Source organism: Haemaphysalis longicornis, unplaced genomic scaffold (genome assembly GCF_048455015.1).
Source record: "Haemaphysalis longicornis isolate Haplotype H1 unplaced genomic scaffold, Haemaphysalis longicornis Haplotype H1 scaffold_2, whole genome shotgun sequence".
Classification (NCBI taxonomy): Eukaryota; Metazoa; Arthropoda; class Arachnida; order Ixodida; family Ixodidae; genus Haemaphysalis; species Haemaphysalis longicornis.
Window position 1 is genome coordinate 206,402,508 of NW_027526295.1, and position 23,697 is coordinate 206,426,204.

The window sequence follows — 23,697 nt, forward strand, 5'->3', positions numbered from 1 at the left end:
AAGGGGAGGATGTAGTAGCTCAAGATAAAGAATTTGGAAAATAACAAAGTGGAGAAAAAATGCCCGCCAGGTGGGATCCGAACCCACGACCTCCAAAATACCGGTCTGGTGCGATAACCACTACGCTACCGGCGGGGCTACTTTAGCCTCCACTTTTTGGGGTATTTATGTTCAGGTGTTTTTGTTTCCTGCGCTTGGGGGTGGTAGCCAGCGCCACTCGGACTACTCGGGGTGAAGGGGACCTTCTTTTTATACACGCACACACACGTCACACATGCCAATCGGAGAGTGTTTAGATGTTCAGACAGCATGATCTTCCGTACGTACTCACTTGCCATCAGGCTCAAACGTCATGTTAGGACCTGTGCTCTTGCAGCACAATCATGTCGTAATCGTCCAGATTTAGTCAGCCGAGAGTTTGTTTGAATGCACTCACGAGGGCCCTTCTGAGCGAGTACAGGTAATTTTCACAGGTAGTATCCCCAGGTATATGGATATTTCAGCCACTTCATGGTGACTGCTAGCAAATAAATTTAGCTTTGCCTGTTTAGCGACACTTAGAATCAAAGATATGGTAATTTGAATCACTCCTTTCCGACACTTACTCGGGACCTCTGTACTTCCAACACCTCCCTGGACCCTGCAACACTCTTTGAGCAGTGCAAGTAAACTTGCGCGGCGTTTAGATTACACTGCCAGGAATACCTGAGGAATACCGTGAAGCGGTGAGCGCGCAAATCGCTGTGAAAGACGCGGAAAAACAACCGCGCTCTCTTTAATTTTCCTCATTATGCACCCCTGGCATGGCCTAAACGACGTCATTGCGGCCCCGGCTGCCCTATTGACTGTCGCTGGTCAACTTTGCAGCTTATTTCTCGCATTTTTTGTGACAATCCGCCGTCTGCGGCGCTGTGTACCAACCTCTTCTATGCCTGAACCTGTACGCACAGTTTTGGCGTTCATTTTGTGTTATTTTGAGTGCGCGCGGAGTTTGAGCTTCCCGGATCAGGCAGTTACGGTTGACGGGCCCGCATTGAAGAGAATGAAGCTCGGTTTAAATGAAAATTACTTGAAAGGTTGTCACTAGGGATAACATTTTCTAAAATGACGCCAAAAGAACCCCCCCCCCCCTTTTTTTTTTATTCGTATTCCCCAATCCTCAGAGCATGTGTATAGCATTAAAAAGCAAACATGCGAACTTTATGAAGCTGTATTTTGCCCATTACTGCAATGAACTACGTGCTGTTTGCAGGAAGCCTGTGACAATTCTGAAAAGGAGAAAATACTGAAGAAACGTGCATCAAGTGGCTGCACCTCTAGCGTTTCTACCAACGAGTCCCAGAATACTCCAAAACGGCCGAACCATTCGTTCTTTGCAACAGGGAAATAAACTGGTCGGTAAAAAAAAAAAAAAAAAAAAGGTTTGGAACGAGAATCTATTCACGACGTTTCCGCCCTTTTATCAAGCGTAAAATTATTCACCGCTAACAGCACCAAAATTCGGGAAACGGCAGACGAGCTGCGGCTTTGGAAATTCTTCGAGCACACTGGTGAACGCTCTTAAACGGATGCGGGAATGAGGGAAAGCTCAGTTGAAAAAGTACAACTGGAGCAATGCGGGGTTGAAAAGCGAAATGGAATTTTAGATGCCTCAAAAAAAAAAAAAAGCCGTTTTTCAGAACGGTTTTAGGGAACTTCTTTCCTGATGCATGCAGATTGTGAGTGGATGTATTGAAAGTAATTCAGACTGTCGACATTCTGTTTTGATGGCCCTTTAAGATATCCTTTTTTTTTGCGTACAAAGTGTGTATAAAGTACAACATAATAGACGGCGATAAGCACTCACAAGAATATGTCGAAAATTCAGATTGCTGATCTCTTTTTCTGACGGTTCGGAAGAATGACCGGTGCTGCTAACGGCATGCAGATTTTCAAACTAATGTTGTAAGTAGGGTATAACCAGCCTGTTCTTACTCGGGATGTGCTAAAGCATGTATTACACAACGGGGTCAAAGAATTGAACACTCGGCAGGTATTCTGTCATTGACTCAAACGCGTCCCTATCTGTGCTAGCTAATATGACATTGCAAGCGATTCAGCGCCATCGCATGTACAAATGCCACCTTCGTCCGAGCGCAGTACACATTCGCATGAAGGCAAAATGAAAATAACAGCTTGCCACTGTTACGAAGCTTACACAAACGTTGAGAGGCATGAAGTACAACTGGCTTGCAAAACTGTACAGGAGAAAGCGTGAGAGGAGAGGGTGTGAGAGGGAACGTTTCTCAAGAAATGGTCCAGACCAATAATTTAGAAATGAATTAGCATGCGAGGGTCGACATGAACTTGTAGCTATGGAGAGCTGGAAATCCACAAGCTGCGCGGTGCAGTGCGCAAAGGTATGTTCCATGCACCGTGAAGAGCGTTTTCGTCGAGGCCGCGGCCAAAAGACAAGCTCGAACTTTGTTCAATTTGGAGGAACTAGCTTTTGGTAACTCACTCCGCTGACTTCATTCCATCCACGAAAGAGGCTTATTAACCGGAAAATGCAAGGAATAAAAGGTATCGAAATTCGCGCTAGTAATGTAATATGGGCCAGAACCAGAGTTTTCAGTGTTAACTGCCCGTTAACATTCAAGTGATACGTTGACATAAAGCTAGAGGCCCCACTACACTCGCCCAGTAATGCTTCTCGTCTTGGTAGTTTATACACCGTTTTCTGAAGAGCGCTCTTCAAGCAGGGGCGCTACCTAGCCCATGGCGTATATTCTTACCGCCTTATCTGATGCGGTGAAATCCAGAACATTCCGCCGAGCATGCGTGCTTGCCTGTCGCGCTCCAGATATGTATGCTGCGCATGCGCGCCCAATATTCGCAGCTACTGCTATCTCAAGAAAAGGAAAGCGGTCCTCCTTTCTGGTGTGTCCAACGTACTATACGCAATATAATTTACTGGGGTCAAGAATATCCGAGAAAATGGTCTACAAGTTAGCGGCCGCCAATCGCACAAACAAGATTGTAACGTCATAGAGAAATTGCCGGAAAGTGGCTGGGGGGGGGGGGGGGGGGTCGCCACCACTTCATCTGTTTTTTTTTTCATTATCTCCATTATTTCTTTGAAGTTTCTGACGAAGTTGGTATCATTGTTATCGGGACAACGCAGCCTTTTTAACGAACAAAACTTGTGTTTTGTCTTCGTGGCTCCTTTAGCACCAATCGACCGCCGCCTTGGCGTATCCATAATGCACGCCAGTTTCGCGCGAGTATAGTGGTTCGCAGGGTCCCAAAACTGCGTGACGGCAGCCTGGCCGCCATAGGCTACGGCTTATTACATTTAGCAGAGAAGAAGCGTTGAGGTAATCTCCGGTTTCTCCCCGGTTTCAAGATAATTGCGCCGGAAAAATGACTCCCATCCGGACTTTTTTTCTCCTGTGTCCGCGCCCCTGTGGGAAGGGGGAACGGTGAGCCGTTTCCTCGAGCGCCCATTTCCTGAATCGATCCGGACCGAAACTGGACCTCCGGCCCTGCGCTGCTGCGGAATAACGTATATAAGCTATGGGGTCCGACAGGGACGATTAGCGACGGAAAAGCAAAAAGCTAGGGCCAAGTTTACGCGATATGTTCTCCACGAGAGCGAAGAGGAGACAAACACGGCACCCGGACTCCTCGAGGTTGCGTGCCGGTGGTGGTCGAAGAAGCCGTGTTCGAAGAAAGGGCCACCAACGCCCACGAGTAATGGGATTGCTATTACGGCGGGGGCAACGTATTCTCGAGATGTGCGCGAGTTTTCTTTTCCTTTTTTTTGCGTTACGTAACGGCAAATGCATCGCGTTTACTCGGCAGACAGAGATTTGATGAGACGAAACGATCGACGATGGCAAGGCGTAATGCTCCGGCGGCTTTGTCTTTCTGGTTTCCTTGAAGGAATTACGAGTGAACGACCGGGCAACGCGCTGGGCGAAACTTTTCCACGATTGTGGATTTCGGCCGCGCGTCCTGGTAAGTTCTTGTACGCCCGTATGTTGGAGTTTCATGCTATTGGTCGATAAACTACGGTAAAGTCTTCGTGCGCAGATAATTTGTAACAGTAGAAGGCAAAAAAAAAAAAAAAATGGTGACGGTAATGCACAGAAAAGGAGACGAGCTTGCAGTCGCCTCCTTGCTCGAGCGTCGTTTTATGGCGCTAATCGCTAAGACATCGTACTAGAGCCGACCAATCCAATAAGCTATTAGGAAATTCGAGAAGGGTGTGCAGTGAAATATCGTTAATTCGAACTTCAGTAATTCAAGTATATGACCCGCCGCAGTGGCTAAGGTGTTGTGCTGTTCACGCCAAGGACGCGGGTACGATTACAGACCGCGGCGGCCGCTTTTGTGATGGTCGCGAAAAGCGAAAACGCCCGTGTGTTCGAGATTTCGGGGCACGTCAAAGATCCCAAGGGGGTCGAAATTAATCCGGAGCCCTCCACTACGGCGCGCCTCATCGCCTGTGTAACGTCGGCGCGTTAAACCTCATCATCAATCGATCAATCAATTCGAGTTTATAGAAAATCAGAACTGCACGATTTGGTCCGGCCAAGTCTCTGTAGAAGTCTATATGTATAAAGAAACGTATTAATTCGAACCAGAGTAGGTTCCTCTAGGGTTAATTCGAACTACGCGTCATTGCAACGGCGCCTGGCACACGGCCAGAGAAACGCACCCTGTGCCTACACACCAGGTTGCGTAAAATGGAAACGACAAAATACGGTATAACTAGTCTGCATCCCGCACGGCGGGTGTTTCAAAAAGACGTCTGTGCTAACTACGACGATGAGGACGCGAGCATTGTGCGTTGACAATGAGGGAGTCATGTGTCAGGTCAAAAGCGCAGAAACTGCCGCCGCAAATGACAACGCGGAAGGACGAGGATGAAGCATGTGCGGCGTCCGTTCAGAAGTCATGGCCGGATGAAATGCCGCCCGTATATTCAGTTTTCGAGAAAGCGAATATGGGGCTTTCCGCTACATTCATTCGTTAGAGAAAGAAGTGCTGACTGTCTCCTGTAGGGAAGAAGGGCAGGCCGCAGTTACGGGATTTTTGAAGCATCAAAGTGTTGACAAGCCCTACTTCTTCAAATTGCGGTTTACTGTTATCGTTCACTTTCGTTACTTCGAACTTTCATTAATTCGAACTGATGTGGCGCCTCCTTGCGGTTCGAATTAACGAGTTTTTGCTGTACAGGGCTCACAACGGTATATATTATATATGTTTCATAAAAGATGCCCTGAAACACCTTTCGGGCATTTAGAAATGAACGAGTCCACTCGTCGTTACGTCATGTGGTGTAACACACATCGAAGTCGAACGGCACTGCGCGCATCGGATAACTTGCATATTCGCCGGACGAGTGAGTGTCTGCAGCTTCGAATTTTCTCCGAGGAACTTTCGCAGCTTTGTGTGCGTCCGACAAACAGCTGCTTTTGGCTAGTTTCCTGGCGGTGCGGGGAAACTGTCTAGGTGATAGAGTGCCATAAAACGAAACAGAGTTAAAGAGATGCGGGTACACTCTAAGAATTCCCCTTAAGCGCAATGCAAAACGCCATTCACGCCTGACGTGCTGTACCTGCTCACATGTACTTTTTTTTAGTCAAATTATATGTTGGGCTTCGTCATTCGCCGAATTTGCACACCCGGTCACTGGCGAAGACCTACGGGGGCTTCTATTGAGTGCACGAATACGGCCGTGCAGATATGATGTGCCGCTTTTTAAAGTTTGCGATTACGCGACCGCCCAAAAGTGCAAACATGTCACGAGAAAAATGCGCAGAATTGGTATACAGGAAACGGCAAGTTCTCACAGAGAAAGAATACCCCAGAGAAAGTCGAAGCTTAACGCCGTAAAAACAAATATTCCGTGTGGAGGAACTCTAAACCGCTTCCTTATTCGATTGGTGCGCTTGTTCGGACGGTTCTAAATACAGTGTTTATCAACCTAACTTACCACAACACACCCGTGTTTATCCTCCTAACTTATCACAACACGATATGTATCTGCAAGGTACCGGCCGGTTTGGCTCTGCGGCGAAGCAATTGCGCTGCTGAGCACGTGGCTGGCAGGTTTGACTCCCGGCCGCTGTATTTTTGGTTGAGTTGAAAGATAGAAGACAAATACGCCCACGTTCACAAAATTTGTCTAAAGTGACCCATGACGCTCACGGTATGGCGCGCGCATGCAGTGAGACTATTCTCGCCCATGCGCGCTTCGAGCGCACGGACGGCTCGTTAAGTTCAAAATTTTAATCCTGGGTTTTGTAGTAAAAGTTGTTCTCGGGACGTGTTGCGTTGGCCCGACGGGATGCGGCTGAACTAAGACCACATTTGGTTGATTGATTAACACGCAACGAAGTCACATCATACACATGCAAGCGTTTCTCGCCTCCGTTCTAAAACTGCATCGTTGTGCTTTTGAACTAGTGTACTACATAACTTAGTTAATTGACGAACGCGAGTGTCGCGTAAGAGAGAATTACAAGTTAAAATAAACAGCGGAGGTGGTTCCAACAAAGCTGCTGCTTTTAGGTGCGCAACAGGCAGTTTTAGCATATCGTTACCGTGTTACCGGAAGCGCTGGCCGTGTTACCGGAAGCGCTGGCGATGGGGAAGTCTGTGCCGGTAAGTTACCGTTCGCGGTAACTCTTGCGCTGTGCAGCCTACTCCCGCAAACACGGTAAACGGTAACGTAAACACGGTAACGATATGCTAAAACTGCCTAATGTTGGCAAACTTGTTTTCCTCGGTGAAAAGGCGCAGTTCTGCCAGCCACACGGCTCGTGCGACGTAAATTCCATAACAAATCGAAAGCGACCACGCAGTTCCCAATCGGGAAATTCCACAGGACTGTGGGGTTCTCGTTTGCAATACGAACGGAAGGAAATATCTTTCCTAACATGCACGTAAGTGGCGAGGTCATGGCAAAGACGCGCAAAGAGGATCGGCGAAGCGGGGCCACGCGGCACGTACCGGAAGGCAGTAAAAAGCGCGTCGATTCGCGGCGCGTTCAGGCCCTCAGGCACGTGCGAGGCCGCCGGGCAGACGCGCGGAACGTAAAACGTCCCTATCCAGTTTCCTCCGCGATCAGAAAAATGCAGGGACGAAAAGCTTAGCGATAGCTGCTTTCGTGAACCGGACCTGTGGACAAACAAAAAAGAAGATAGTAATACGCTCCCGCAAAATAGGCGAAGTGAAGCGGATAAGAAATAAAAGCACAAGGGCATCATGATCTGATCGCCGCTGGTTGTAAAACGGAAGCGCAAGAAGTGGTCCGAGATGCATTCGCGGCTGTGTGTGTCATAAGAAAGTCAAACAAAGAAGTAGGGCGTGGAGACCCTTCGGGGACTTGGCGAACACCCAAATTACGCACGTTAACGTCGGAAAAGGGGAGCGCCCAACAGGCGGCGATACTGAGTAGGAGGGTCTAGTCGAATCTTATATGATGCTTAAAAAGCGAAGAAACGGAATCCTGAATGTCTTTCCTCGGAACTTTGACAGCCCCATCACGTGCAGGAAGGTTCCGGTAAAAGCCTCCAAGGGTTTCGCGGAGGTGGTCAACAGGCAGTCGGGGAAACTCACCTGTCGAAGAAGGAAGCGAGCAGCAACACGGCTGTCACGACCATCAGCTGTGGCCATCCCTCCGGGAGCAGAGCGGTGGCCGCCGAGCCCGGCTTGGGCGTCGTGGAGGGTTCCTGCCTGCCGTAGCACAACTGGTCTGTCCGATCGCGGATCTTCTGGCAGGGGAACTCCTCGGAGCCGTCGCAGTAGCACGAGCGCAGCGTGTCCGACCGTGGCTGCCTGTTGAGTATGGCGAGGCTGTTGTTGCAGCGGGGCGTGCAGCGCTTGCCGTGGAAGGCGCCTCGGCAGTAGCGGTAGTAGTAGGCCAGCGCCGTGCCGCACTGGGGCTCGGCCTCGCACATCCAGAAGGCCACGGAGCACGGGATGCGCGCGCCCGGCGCGATCAGCTTCTCCACGGCCTCGCGGCACACCTCGACGCGAAGCTTGCTCTTGCGGCACACGTCGTTCTCGCCGCACTCGCAGTCCGTCAGGCCCCTGCCCTCGTCGGTCGACGTCAGCGCAGCCAGGGCCCGCTGGCAGGGCGACGGGCACTGCGTGGCACCGGCCTGGATCACCTCGGCGCACTGGTACAGGTAGGCGTGCAGCGCCGAGCCGCAGCCCTTGCGCTGCGCGCACCGCATCTGCACTTCCTCGCAGGACCGCACCAGCGGCGGGGCCTCGTCGTTGTCGGAGGACGGCGGCGTGGCCGACGAGCGCCCGCGGGCAGCCGCCGCCAGCAGCAACAGGGCCACGAGCACGGCTGAGCGGCACGCACTCATTCCGGCGGGAGCATGTCGCTGTGGCCCACGGCACGCAAGCGCGCTCCTCCGACCGTAGTGCGAGCGGGCAGGTCGGTTGGTCCGTGCGGTCCGCCTGGTCTTTCGCTACTGCGGGCCGCTTCTTTTTTCCCGCTCTCTCCGGTTCTTCGGGGGGCCGGCACCGGGGAGCGAGAGGGCGACGACTTGTTTTCTTTCGCAGGGAAGGGAAGAACTCGCCGCCGCGCGTCTTCCCTCTTCGGCCGTCCTCTTCTCTCCTTTCCGGTTGACGCCCCCCTCCCTTTTACCGCGCGCGCGCGCTGCGCCGCGCCGCTGCGCGCCTCCTTCTCTCCCTCGCCATCGCATCCACTTTCTTCGGGTGCGGGGCAAAGCGGCGGAGTTCGCTCTTTCTAGCCTCCGCACGTCCTGCTACGACATTTCGACTTTTCTTTGCTCTCAGCCGCGCTCTTGCTGCTCCTCTGAATGTCAGCGATGCTAATGTTGACGTTCGTATTTCCAGCCTTTGTTCACTTGCCCGCTGCCCCACCCTTTTTATGCTATCTCCGTTTCTTTATGTGCCGCTCTTATCTTGGAGTCGTCGCTGTTACGTTTCTGTCTTTTTATCCCTCGCTCTTCAAAGAGCGACAAGACGCAACGCAGGCCAATGTTCCGGCCGGCGCAATTCCTACCCTGTCCCGAGGGCGCATTAGTTCCGCTTCCGTGTTCTAGGAGATAGGAACACGCGGCTGCGCGGGTTCGGGCTTCTCGGATGCGCGGAGAGGGGAGGCAGCGGTGGTCATAGCGATGTATGCCGAGGTCGCTGCACCTCGCCGGGTGTGCGCACTTTCTTCCGATGCGCCCCGACATCGGCGCAATGCCCCCGACAGTGCACTTAGGCAACGGCGTGCTCCACCCATCAGCCGATCGCCTACTCCGTTCTGCGTAATTCGGAAACGTTGTCTTCTTCCCAGCGCCGGCGCTCTTTGGAGGAGCCTACAGAAACCCTTTTGTCACGTGGTTCCTGGCCATGCGACTCCATTTCCATAATGGAACGGGCTCGTGTATCCGCCAGCTGCACGGTGGGGCGCCTTCACTCCGTACGAGTTTCCGACGTCGCGCGCTTCGTCCGTATACTTCCTGATCATGTTTCATCCGCCAAAGCTCTTTGCCTTATACCCGCTTTTATCAGAATTTTGCGTCTGCTAAACGAAAGTTGCGCCCTTTATAAAGGTAGACACAAACACAGATCGTCATCTTTTCGGCAAGGACACATGCAATATGTATACGCACAGCATGGGCGGTACTGCAAAAGCGGAGGTAGGGCACACGGTTAAGCAGTTGGATCACGAACTACACTGGGAATGTAGAGTTTAATTTCCCTTCCCTAGCTGTACTTCAAGCGTTTCGTTTTTCTCCCACCACCACATACTATAAACAGCGTGACGATGGACTCGCATGTAACCCCTGCAACTAGAGACAATGGACGAAAAACGTAAGCTGGAGCTTGATAACATTCGTGTTATTTAGATATATTTCCCGCTACTGAACCATTTTCTCACAAATCTCTCCTGCCCCACTTTCTGCCCTTTCTCTCTTCCTGCTGTTCACAAAGAATGCAAACAGTGACAGATGTTATCCCTCGGTCCCTTCAGAGTAGATGGTCTCTTCGGACCAACGTCGTCAAGCGCCTCTCAACGTACGTTTTCAGAGTCTACTTGACCGTGGCGCCTTTGATCGCTTTGCAGAGGTGGTGTTTATACGGCTTTTTGTTCTCTTTTCGCTCGAGTTTCGACTCGGGCCTTCTTTCGTGTCGAAGTACTTTTGATCAATACACTGAGAAAACAGATGACCTTGAAGTGCTGTGTTTACGAACAACAAAACCGGCGAGCGTTTTTACTGCGTTGCAGTATACCTCTACCAGCGAAAAAAAAAAAAAATGTCTTGCCCGCGGCAGCAGAAAACACCAGGCTAAATGGAAGAAATAATTGGCACCTCCAGGAGTCGAACCTGGACCCGAATAGAGAAACGGAGCGACAGCCCGACGTGTTACCGAGTAAGCTACGCCCACTTCTTTTCTTTTATGCATGAAAATTTTAGGGAAAAAAAACTCAGACAAGACAATTAACACACAATATGAACACTAACAGACAACAAAGGGTAAGCACGTCAGTCTAACAAAGGTCGTCACCATTTCCAAACTCAGGCAAGCAAACGCACGCATCCAAAAGATGCAGCCACTCCAGTGGATCACTCTGCGCTGCATAAACGCTCCGTACCAACGCTGCCTGTTCCCGAAAAATGCACTTGGTCGGCCTAGAAGGTTCAGCATGCCGATCAGCCATGCGGCACTTCCACAAGCTAAACAATCCTAGGAGAACAAAAACGTCATATGGCACCCGATTAACATCCTCAAATGGCAAGAAGCGAATGGTGTAGGGGATGATGTCAATGTCCTTCTTTAGTGTCCGTCGCAAAACGTCCATGAAAAACACCGCGTCACGGCACACAAAACAATGGTCAATAGTCTCTGGTTGGTTGCACAAGCGGCAATTGTCTGACCAAGGGATCGACATTCCTTTTTCGCGCAGCCGTGTTTTAACTAGAAGCGTTTGCGAATGGAGCTTAAAGAAAAACGTTTTGGCATTTGGCGGCACGCACATACGCTTGACAAGGTCGAAAACATTATTCTTATGGTCCCGCAAGTATGGCTGGCGACCACACGAGGAGACGGGGAGACAGATGGTGTACTGAACGAGCACAGCGGCAGGTCTACCACCTGCGCTCAATCAAAGCCCTCGTATGAAGTGAAAACCGCATAATGTATGATAACGGCGTTCACGTGGTTTGATTAGCGGTGAAAGGAACAGCGTTTGAGGAGGGGAGGGCGCTCCTTGGCGGCGACGATGAAACAATACTGAGGGGAGCCAGTGAGCGAGATGATGCCATTGACGCGCGTGCCGCCCTTCTCCTCACTCTTCGCTAGACGCTCCTCTCCGTTTTCTTTTTGCCGTCGCTGCTGCGTTTGGTCATTCGGTTACGCGGGAGCCGCCCCCGTGAATCCCAGGTAACGGCTGCCAGCGTCTGGTTTCACTTAGAGCCACTAGATGAGGTTTCAGAGTATCGGCAATCTTTTCTGTCATTGTTCTATGCCGCCGACAGCGGCTATTGGTCGAACCACGCCACGTGACATTTGTTTACCTCAGAAGACCCATGGGCGCTGAAATTTTGGTGCCTCTTTGTTGCCGCGCAGGCGCTATTCAATAGGTCATGATTTCCGGAGCGCAGTGCGGCTGTATAACACGTTGGTAGTGAGTTTTTAAGCCCCCAGACAGAGTAGCGATGCCGTTCTGCCCTGTACTGGGCTCTTTCAACCGTCGGGATGGTGGAAAACGCCTGCATCGATTCACGCTGGGAAAGAACGACAGTGGCCTAGCGTAATTTCATCATCACCAGCCTATCTACGCCCACTGCAGGACAAAGGCCCCTCCCCTTAATCTCCAATTACTCCGGTCCTGTGCTAACTGCGCCCAATTTATCCCTGCAAACTTGATCTCATCTGCCCATCTAACTTTCTGCCGCCCCCTGCAACGCTTGCCTTCTCTAGGGATCCACTCTGTTACCCTTAATGACCAACAGTTATCTTGCCTTCGCATTGCATGCCCTGCCCACGTCCAGTTCTTCTTAATTTCTACCAATATGTCCCTAACACGCGTTTGTTCCCTGACCCACTGCGCTCTCTTCTTGTCCCTTAATGTTGCACCTATCATCTCCCGTTGCATTGCCCGCTGAGTCGTTCTCAATTTAAGTTGAACCCTCTTATTGAGCCCCCAAGTTTCTGCCCCGTAGGTGAGTAGCGTAATTTATAGCCACTTAAAAAGCGTAGCTTAATTAGTGGCTCTAGCCTAACCTAGAGCCACTAAATGAGCTACGCTAGCATAACCGAGCCTGACCCCATCGCACCGGCGCGCTGTCTCTAAATCTTCGAAAAGTTAACACAACTGCCATGGTTGCCAAGCGGCGCCCGGACCAATTCCGCCCGTCAACGTCAGCCGCAATAGGTCGCATAAAGCTTGCCACCCTGACGTCAGGCACCAAAATAGCTGCCGCCGTTTGTCAGTGTCGTTACTCTTCAGCGTAGCTTTTACTGGCTCTAGTTTCACTCTTTGTAAAGCCACGTGTGTGAATTCAAGCGACGTCGCATGGGTAATCGTTGTGGGTGTCGTCTACAGCTTCGCAGTCCAACCACCTTCACAGTGTAGATTGGAGCCAAATATTGTGTTTAAAATTGGTACATAACTGTATTCTGCAAAGGAAAGTTTGACATCCACCTGAATGCAGCCGTACGGCTACAAAGGAGAGCTATACAGCTTCCCCAGGAACTTCGCAGTTGAAGAAAAATTCATCCTGGTCCAGGATTCGAACCCGGGACCACCGCTTAACCGGAGCAGTCGCTCTACCAACTGAGCTGACCAGGAGGCTAATCGTTTGTAGCGCGAAAGAGAATTGGTCAACCACTCGAAGTGAAGGACAGGTGTAAGACCACATTTAGGGGATTTACCCTAAATATGGTCTAATAACTGTATTCTGTTTCACATTTAACCCAGTCATGAACGATTCCCTAAAGTTGGCTTTCTCTCATTATTAGTCTTTTTGCAGTGAAGCGTCCTCTACAGGCTGTTCTGGTAAGCGAAATGTCTGCTGTGAGCAGCTGTCGCTGTGAAAATAAAGCAGGGCACATCGAGAGATCGAGTTATTTGCCCACCGAGGCTTTCGTGAAGCAGAAGTTGATTTGCTTCCACACAGTGATCCATTTGGGTACACACACGGGGGGTAATTCAGCTGTGACGCGTTTTATGTTGTTTACAGCTGAGAGGCAAATAAAATCACGAGCAAGCAGTACACTGAGGCTTACGATGGACGAAGATTGAAGGCTGGCGCTTGACAGCATTCCCGTTATTAGTGTGGTTAGCGTTTTCGGCCTGTTTCATCAACATTGCGGTGTGTGGGCATGTCCAAGTGTAGTTTTTTACACCGATTTTTCTGCGCGTGACGCCTCGACGAAAGTTGACAGGGTGGACTGGCAGGTTTGTGGAGGAAAATAATTGGGAGATGGAGGTAAAGGAATGAAGGAAAAAAGTGATGAGGGAGGCGGAGGATGAGGAGGCAAGAAAGGGTCAGTAAAGTGAACTCAGTTCGTCAACGTAAAGCTGTTACACAACAGGGATCGCACCGCAGCGCAGACCCCACCGAATCCGTCCGAATGATCGGCCCGATGTCACCACGCATTATTCTCTGTTGAGAGGTCATGCATGCGGTAACATTTCTTTGTTACTTCTACTTGAATACTGAAGATCCTCCACTGGTGAGGCAGGGGTAACACCACCCAACCCTGCCAATGCAAAGCTAACCGAATTTATTTAGATAACCATCCCTTCAAAAAGCGGTACTGCTTCATTTTTCTTTTATATTAACTTACACCACTACAGACTTTCCTCGTGTAAAACGACCTTGGTGACGCTGTGGCTACGCCATCGTGCTGAGTGGTCGCGAGTTCCATCATCGACTGAGGTCCTTGTTTGCAGATGGAGAGGAGATTTAGAAATGCCCACGCGTAGAAATTAAATATGAATACGCGGTCCAAAATAACCTCTTAGCCTCCCCCCTACGTCGGACGTCGCCGCCCCCAGGTGCCTCTTCGGCCCGCAGAATCAGAATTTGACCTGTTTTGTTTGCTTCTTGCATCAATACACTTTTACGAGCCCTTCATTCACGTAACTTTCGCTAGCACCATTAAGGTCGAGGGGAATATTTTTGTTGCGCTCTGTTAAAACTGAATTGCAACTATTCATTCCTTGACAGACGATTACAGTGAATATGTACGAGATTTCGGCGCACGTTAGATATCACCATGTGGTCAAAATTAATCCGGAGCCCTCCACTACGGCACGCCTCATCGCCTGAGTTGCGTCGGCGCGTTAAACCCCACAATCAATCAATGACAGCGAATATAGTGACAGCGACGAGTTTTTGCAGATGCAGCGCGGTGCTTGGGCGCCAAATGTGAATGCTTTAGTTTTAATATCCCCAACGCGACTGCGCTGTTAGCGTGAATTTAGATTGATTAGTATTGGGCGATTACCGATAAAGTAGTGTACGTTATCTGTGTTGTGATATTTTTCCTTTCGGAGCTTGTTGAACATAGCTGATCTGACATGGGTAATTTTCGTAATGCTTTGTATCAGAAAAGAATAAAAAAACACAAAAACACTCCCCCTTGCAAATATTGCCACGAAGTCAGGGAATAACAAAATTTGTTGCATCGAATTTGAGCTCCACGATAAACTTCGCAAGCAAGAAACGTCGAAGCAGCGCTCAAATTGAACAATGGGTACAGTCCAAAGTAGGGGTGGTCGATTTATCGATTAATGGTTTAGTCGCGAATATTTTAATGTGTTAATCGGCTGAAACCTAGTGAGCCACGTGAGCCAAGCGCCAATCACGATCTGGATCCCTTGGACGGGTCCACCCATTGTAAAAATGCCGCTGTGCGTCCCGGTGACTTTACCGCCATGCGAGTGTGTGTTCAGCACGGCCGGGATGACTGCCAAGAAAAGGAACTCCCTGCTGCCGGAAATTTTCAAGAAGTCGCCTGGCCTCCGCAACTGGACGAATTACCATTGATCGTGTAAAATGACGAGTAGCGTCGACAATCTGGCGATAAAAACAATAAAAAGAAAAAGAATAACGGGCTACTTTTAGGCCTTGTTCTCCTGAATGCACAATCGATTAATCGGTTGGTTAATCGATTAAAGGCATTCGATTAATCTGATTACGATTTTTAATCGAAGTCCAGCTGTAGTCCAAAATCGGTATTTCTGCGAGAGTCCCCGGCTTTTGGTCTGCGGCAGTTTATCCTGGAGCGAGGTCCTTTCTAGAAACATTCAATCGGACCGTCAATGTTGTCGATCGAATCAGAACAACCAAGATAAGTGGCGAGCTGCTTACAGTCTTTCACTATCAAACAAGGCAGTCATGCCAACACCCCCTGAAGAATTTTGTAAGGCCTGAGTGCTCCTGCGGTGACGTTCTGGAAAGGGGGTATACAATCACGGCCAGGTAAGGATGAGTTGAAGGAATCGTGACTGAGATCAACAAGCCGTGGTGTGCTCTAATGAACCTTTTCCACTCCAATAACATCGCTATAGCAGCGGCGAATACGAAAAGCACAACCGGTGACTATTTCGACCATGGTTGCCGGTGACGCTGTTGTTCAATATTGCTAATAACGGGGCGAGCCCGTGATGATAGCTAATGCGCCAGATTTGAATCCGCTCATCGCACACAAACAGCGCTCTATGAGTGCGCTGTTGACGATGTTGAATACGTTTCACAATGCCGGTGATTGGCGGTCTGATGACTTGGCCATGACTTGGCCATCGGTATAATGACTTGGTCAGCGGCTACCGAATGCCAACGAGAATTTATATAGATGCATGATATAGGCAAGTACATGTAGGCAAGACCGTTCCAAGGAAATAAATCTGCTGCCATCGCTCATACATGTCCCCAATATGCTGTCAAAAAGAAGGAAAAACGTCAGGAAGTTTTCGGAGAAAGTTTAAGTGCATAGCTGCAACGTTCGTATGATTAAAAATATACGTTGGTCGGTTTTTTTTTAATAGCAAGTGAAAGAAAAATGCTAAGTCGGGTGCCGAAGAGAGGCGAGATGATAGCAATCTCTAAAACAAAAGAAGTCTGCGCGAGCTGTTTTAAACTCAACAAAAGCTAAAGGTTCAGTATAATGGGTGGTGGGAGAGGGATATAGGAGGGGCTGTTACATTGTAAGGGGTTGCAGAAGACGGTCGACTTTCGACGACATTCGCAACGAAGCAAGCAGATACATGGGGATTTTTTAATCAACTAAACTTGTTCCGCAACGGAATACGTGCTGCAAATACGAGGACCAAAACAAAAAGGGGCAAAGACAAGGCGCTGATTTTCCGCCATCGCAGGCCGTACGCTGCTACAGAACTGGAGCTTGGTTCTAGCTGGCGCAGACTTGCTTTTAATGAACATCGTGATGACAAGTGGTTCTAGTACAACCTAGATTCACTTCGAGATCCCTGCCTTCACCGTGCTCGTCACTGCAGCAAAGGTCGCTGACAGGTGTTTAAAATCCATTTTAAAGCACAAGTTCTTGAAGGGTGGTTCTTGTGATGCTTCAAGGCACCAGCCGCGCCGTAGAGAATGCCCGGTATGTCTGGCTTCTCGTACTGCAGGAGGAAAGGGGGCTGCGGGTGAAACCCTGCAATTTCTTCTTGAGTAGGACGCCTTCATGGTGAGCTCAGACCTTGAAACTCAACGGAAGATCATCAATATAACTCAGGCAGCCACCAGGACGCAAGGGATACTGGCCAAGGGGGTTAAAAACCATGATCGATAATGAACAAAAGTTTTCCATCAGCATCATCATCCGTGGTTATGATGATGATTATTCATCTATATTCTTGCCATTTCACGTTTAAATGCATATTTATACATGCGAAAGCTTGTAAAAGCAAGGTCACTGTGGTGGGGATAATTATATGGTACTGGGTGAAGTTATATAATATATTGCCAAAGGAAAATCTCTACCCTATGTTGGCGTCATGATGACAATTGTCGCTACTGCGGCACGAGCGGTTTTGGATGGCAAAAACGTGGAGAAAGAGGTTTTTGCCTGTGCGTCGGCGTGGCAGTGACTTGGGTTGTCGCTGGTAAGGCACTCGCTATTGTCTTGTAGAAGGAAGGAAGGAATAGTACAGGAAAGGCAGGGAGGTTAACCAGAATACTGTCTGGTTGGCTACCCTACTCAGGGGGGAGGGGATACGGGAAATGAAAGGGAAAGAAAGGACAGCGGTACATATTAAAGGAGAAAATGAGAGAAAGAAAAGTAGAAAAAACACAAGGCGTGACCAGGCAACTATAAAGGCGGTACAAACAACGCACACAACCAGAAAATGCACAAAACTAATACGGTCCACTGATAAATTGGGCGAACTAAGGGCACTGCACTATAGTAATGTCCCTACAATCGTTCAGACAGGCCCGTGTCCTTCAAAAAGAGCAGTAGGGCTTTTATAGCCTTTTCGGCCTGTGTCGGACAGCGCCTATGGCACAAAATTGTCTGCGCCGTAAAGGGGAGGTCGTCGAGTCGGCGAAGTGTGGTGGAGAGCTGTTGCCTCGGCGTTATGAAGCGGTCACAATGGCACAGAAGGTGTTCAGTCGGTGGCGCACGCATCACAAGCAGGGCTGTTGGCCATTCCAATGGTGTAGGAGTAAGCACCGGTGAAGGCAACACCTAGCCACAAGCGACAAAGTAAGGTGACGTCCGAGCGTGGCACGTTATTAGGTAGGTGGCGCTGCAAATCTGGGTCGAGCGAGTAAAGACGAGCGTTAGAGAACTCGGGTGTATTCCACTTAGCGAGAGTGATTTCCCGGGCAATGGACCGCAGCGACCTTGCAGCATCAGTGCGTGATAGAGGGACGCGGGTCAATCTTGCACTTGTGTGGGCGCCATGAGCCGCTCTATCCGCCTGTTCGTTACCAGTAATGCCGCAGTGGCTTGGGAGCCACTGGAAAACGATATCATGTCTATGCCTGACTAATGTGTCATATAAGCACCGGATTTCAGCCACAAGTTGTTCGTATGGGCCGCGGCGGAGGGCAGATTGGATGCACTGAAGAGCGGACCTCGAGTCGCATAGCACAACCCATTTTTCTGGCGATTCCTGCTGGATGAATAGAAGGGCCTCCCGAATAGCTGCCAATTCAGAAGCGGTTGACGTCGTCGAGTTTGAAAGCTTAAAATAAATTTCGGTCGACTTCTGTGGTATCAAAACAGCGCCGGCAGAACTGGACGTGGTGACCGACCCATCCGTGTAGACATGGACCCGGTCTCTGTATGCCTCATGTGGAAAGAGTAGGGATAGCTGTTGAAGACCGCTAGGTGGAAGGTCCGCTTTCTTTTTTATTCACGGGATGTTTAAGTGCAGTTGTGGCTGTGACAGGCACCAAAGTGGCGACGAGGGCCGAGACGGAGGTGTATAGCTCGATGGCAAGCTCCCACTGTGAGCGGCAACCACCTTACAAAAAGATGCCTGCGGTCGTGTTGAAGGCAGGGATGCAAGCTGGTGATGGGGCAACCGGGTGAGTTGCCTAATGTGTGCCCTCAGTGTCTCCACTGTCATGTGGGTTGTGATCGGGTGATCCCTTGCAACGCAAATTGTGGCCACAGTTGAGGCGCAACGCGGGAGACCGAGACATGTACGAAGACCCTGGGCCTGTATGGCCTGAATTGCCTGTAGGTTGGTTTTACATGTGTTGGTTAATACAGGCAGGCTGTAACGCAAAACACCGAGAAACAGGGCATCATACAGGCGTAACATTGAGTGCACGGAGACACCCCACGTCTTTCCGGCCAGAAACTTGAATAGCTGGACCACTGCAGTTAGCCTTTTTTTCAGGTATGAAACCTGAGGAGTCCATGATAAATCCCGGTCCACGATAACTCCCAGAAAACGGTGACTTTTGACGTAAGGAATATGTTGTCCATTTAAAGAAATCTTATACTGCGACATTTTTTTGCGGGTGAAAGCAACCAGTGCACATTTCTCCGGAGATATTTCCAGCCCTTTTCGACGCAGGAACAAAGACGTTAGCGCTGCGGCTTTCTGAAGTCGGGCCCGAATCTGAGGGCGTGAAACTCCTGATGCCCAGATGCAGATGTCATCAGCATAGATGGAGAGCTGGACGTTGGTTGGTAATGCGGTGGTGAGTCCTATCAACGTGAGGTTAAACAATGTAGGGCTAAGCACACTTCCTTGCGGGACTCCACGAGAAACAAAGTGTTGTGATGTTGGGCCATCTGAAGTCTCAACGAAAAAATATCTTCCTGATAGGAAGCTTTGGATCCATCTAAATGTCCGTCCACCGACTCCTGCATCTTGTAGGCCGCCCAGAACGGCGTCATGCATTACGTTATCGTACGCTCCTTTTATGTCTAAAAACAAAGCGGCTGTCAAATGTTTGAGTGATTTGTTGTGCTGTACCGATGTGACAAGGTCAATTACGTTGTCGATGGATGAACGTCCGCGTCGGAATCCAGCCATAGCATGGGGGTAAATTTTACGGTGCTCAAGGTACCATTCCAAACGACCTAAAACCATCCTTTCCATTAATTTTCCTATGCAGCTTGCAAGGGCTATAGGACGATATGATGCCGGGTCAAGGGGAGACTTGCCTGCTTTAAGAACTGGGACCAGGCGGTTAGCCTTCCAATCCTCAGGGACCAAACCATCTTGCCATGACTGGTTCAGCCGATACAAAAGAGTGTGACGGGCTTCTTGGCCGAGGTGACGCAGGGCGGCGTACGTCACTCCGTCTGGTCCTGGTGAAGATCTACTTCGGCACAGATGTAACGCCGCATCGAGCTCTTCCATTGAAAATGGGACGTCCATGCAGGAGTCGCGTGATACGGGGACGACGCGTATGTCCGCTTGGCTGGTCGAAGCTGGACCATTGGCGATTCTTAAGCAAAAGTCCTCCGCTACGTCGACCTCTCGGCGTTTCTGATGAAGCGCCAAAGCACTGAAAGGCCGACGTTGCTGTGTTGTTGTTCGAAGGCCCCTGACAGTGTTCCAGATGTTAGATAGAGGTTTCCGAGGATCAAGTTTCTCGCAGAACGATTTCCAGCGCTGTGCTTGTACTTGTACGATGCGACGTTGAATTTTTTTCTGTGTACGTCGGGCCTCCCGAAGGTCATGAATATACTTAGTGCGCCTGTATCTTCGTTCTGCACGACGACGAATACCTCTGAGATGTTCTAGCACTTGGTCAAATTCTGTAAGCTTGGGATGCACCCGGAAAGAACGCATGGAATCTTGCGCAGTGCTGGTTACGGCACTTTCAAAAGTCGAGGAGAGCCCTTCGCAGCAGAGATCTTCCATGCGAGATTTAAACCTCTTCCAGTCTATTCGTCGAATGGTTTTCCCAGGAAGAAAACCATCAAAGCCCTCGATCCTCAGGTATGTTGGAAGGTGGTCACTTCCACGGGTTTCCATGTCTGTGAACCATTGAATACTGTCAATGAGACTTCTTGAGACAAAAGCCAAATCCAGACAGCTACTATACGTCGTACCACGAAGAAATGTTGGGCTGCCATCGTTGACACCACAAAGCTCATGACGGGACGCCAGTGAAACCAGTTTTCGACCTCTTGGATCATTTCTGTGGCTTCCCCAGAGCATATGATGGGCATTAAAGTCCCCCATAAGGACCCAAGGACCAGGGGTGTCTCTGATGATTTTGTCTAATCTGCTGGAATCGAAGCGACCTGAAGGAGATAAATAAACTCCTATGAGTGTGAACGAGACATTTTTCCTCTTCACTGTGAGGCAAATGTATTGGTTGCTGTCATGAGGTTCCACAGAATGGAGGTTATATGTTAGTTCCCGTCGGACGAACACCAGAACTTTACTAGAAGCATCACTAGCTGGTGACGTAAATGCTTCATATCCAGAGAGCCTGAACGCGTCCGTGGCGTTCGGTTCGCAAATGACGATGATGGGGAAATTGTTTATAAACACAAACTGTTTAAAGTCCGAAAAACGGGGCTTGAGGCCTCTTGCATTCCATTGGAGTATGGTGGCGCGTTTGACTTCATCCCGAAAGGATCTTGAATTAGAGGCCATGATGCTCCGAAGGGGCATTAAACTGGTAGGAGCGTCGCAGTAAACCCCAAAATGACAGGTTCCAGGTTCAGCATGGTCTCCAGAATGGTTTTGAAGAAGCTTGGTGTCATGGAAGCAAGGTGGGACCGGAGGGCTATAAAAAGGGCTCGTACAACTTTTGAATAGTCGTCTACCTTGACTTCCCTTGAAGGGGCACGACGCTCCCTCAAGACGTTGGCGTACTGATCGCGTCCGCGTGGAACTGTAGGAGTGGTGCACGACTCTCGTGGCTCTGGTTGTGCAACGCTGGTGCTAGGTTCCGTGCTTTTTGTCGCCTTTAAGGACTCCTGCGGAAGCAGGACCGGAAAACTGTCACTGTCTGGTGGCGGGGGAGGTGATTTGGGTCCCTCAATGAAAGCCTTCCTCCTGTGTAGTGCGCTAACGCGAAACGGGCACCCGCTGAAACTTGCAGGGTGATCGCCGCCGCAGTTGACGCAGGCAAAGTTTTCCTTGCATTGCTGAAAGTCATGCGGGCCACCACACCGTTTGCAGCGTTGCTCTCCTTTGCAGAATTTCGCGACGTGCCCAAAGCGTTGACACTTGAAGCAACGTGGAGGGGTATCCGTGTAATCGGCCGTTGCGTGCCTTGTAAACCCGAGGTTAATCACATTCGGCCGTTCAGTGTTTGGAGACACTGTAAATATAATACATACGGTAGTCGTTCTTCCGCTACCTAAAGGGAAATTTTAGTCTGTCTGTCTGTCTCTCTGTCTGTCTGTCTGTCTGTCTGTCTGTCTGTCTGTCTGTCTGTCTGTCTGTCTGTCTGTCTGTCTGTCTGTCTGTCTGTCTGTCTGTCTGTCTGTCTGTCTGTCTGTCTTTCTGTCTGTCTGTCTGTCTGTCTGTCTGTCTGTCTGTCTGTCAATGAAACCGCCTGGCAAAAAAGCAGGATAACAATGCTTGAACACCAAGTAGTCCAATGCTTGAACACCATAGCTTAGAACGCTCTTATCATTATAATTATAATGATAAGAGCGTTCTAGGGTACTAAACCTGCGGCCACGATTCATACATGCCCACATTAATCCACGCGAGGGAGACCTCAGGCGAATTTGAGGCAACATATGGTACCGTTAATATCACCTTTCTATAAAAATTCAAGTTGGGTGATCTTTACGATCGCAAATAAAATAAAAAAAACCCGGTAAAGCCGGTGTCGAGGAGAGAATTGATTAAAGCCAAGACTTAAACAAAAAAATGCCGTCTCGAGCTGCTACAAACACCACAGAGGCAAAAAAGCCCCAACAGACGGCACGAGCAGTGCGAATGCGGGATTGAGTTGACTGCAATCGTCGTGCACTGATTGCTTAGGCCGTTCACGTCTTAATATTTATCATTTTATTACCGCTTTACCGCTTGAGAGAGAGAGAGAGAGAGAGAGAGAGAGAGAGAGAGAGAGAGAGAGAGAGAGAGAGAGAGAGAGAGAGAGAGAGAGAGAGAGAGAGAGAGAGAGAGAGAGAGAGAGAGAGAGAGAGAGAGAGAGAGAGAGAGAGAGAGAGAGAGAGAGTGCTCTTTAATGTGAACTGGTGAGGTATTACCGCTTGACTAATGCATTAGCTTCAATGGCATCTGCGGAGGAGTACGTTGGCACAGGGTGCGTGACTATTGGGCACAATGACAGCGCTTTTACAGCGCAAACAAGTGGATGCTTTGAGTATACACGGTGTTTCAACTATCATACACCAAGATTTCAAAACGAGAAATGTTAATCCAACAAAACCTAGTTCATAATGTTTGCAGTGCAGTGGTGTAGCGGCCAGCAATTTTTTCGTTAATCAAATGTAATTAGGCAGTAGTATTATTATTATAAAACAAGAGAAAGTTATTAAAGTGTCAGTGAGGCACTTCTAGGTTACCGCGAGGGACACCTAACTGCGGATTTCGAGCGACGTCGTAATTGCGTGCTCATTTTTTCTCGCTCGTAGATAAACCCGCCGAAATGCCAAAAAATTCCCCGCATTTCCCCGAGGGGAAGAATGTGAAAGTGCGAATGCACGAGTTGAATTTGCGCGGTTCGGTAATGTTCGCGAAAGAGAGATCACACACACACACACAACTACAAAGAAAGAAAGATGCATTTATTCACAGACACCTATTTGTGTTGTCGTTGTACTTGATTGCTAGAGCGGATCTCAGCTTTGAAATTTCGTGTCAGTACTCCTTTAAGCGGGTGCATTAGCCCTTCTCACGCCCGATTCCTGGCCAATCCCCCACGTGGGTATGTGCCATGTCAGCGGCCAGGCAGCACGCGCCCATCTCCCCCCGTTGCCAAGGAAGACGAGGAGATTCCTGGCCAATCCCCCACGTGGGTATGCTATGCGGACATCGCCGGTGGACGCAGGTTCAGGGTCGCTTAAGAAGTGCATTGCACTTAAAAAATACCACGTGAGCGCTCCCGCCCGCGTCATAAAGCAGCGCCCTCGAACAGGCTCACTCTAAGTTATTCAGAATAAAATAAAGGAAAGGAAGAAAGGCGAAATCACGACCAAATTTGTGCTTTACCTGCCACATGCGCCCACGAAACTTGCTCTTGATACTTCTTACATGAAATTATCACGGTGATGCGCTGTTTCCTCGGGTTTGGG

General features: G+C 49.6%; 1 protein-coding gene across 1 annotated transcript in view; it reads right to left on the minus strand.

The window, feature by feature from the left end:
* The window catches only part of LOC144169825 (growth arrest-specific protein 1-like), a 34,555-nt gene extending 25,758 nt beyond the window's left edge, over positions 1-8,797 (minus strand). The window contains exon 1 of the mRNA XM_077699186.1: positions 7,612-8,797. Within this exon, the coding sequence (XP_077555312.1) occupies positions 7,612-8,369 (758 nt within the window). The 5' untranslated portion in view covers positions 8,370-8,797. The remainder of the gene's footprint in view (positions 1-7,611) is intronic.
* Positions 8,798-23,697: the final 14,900 nt, after the last annotated feature.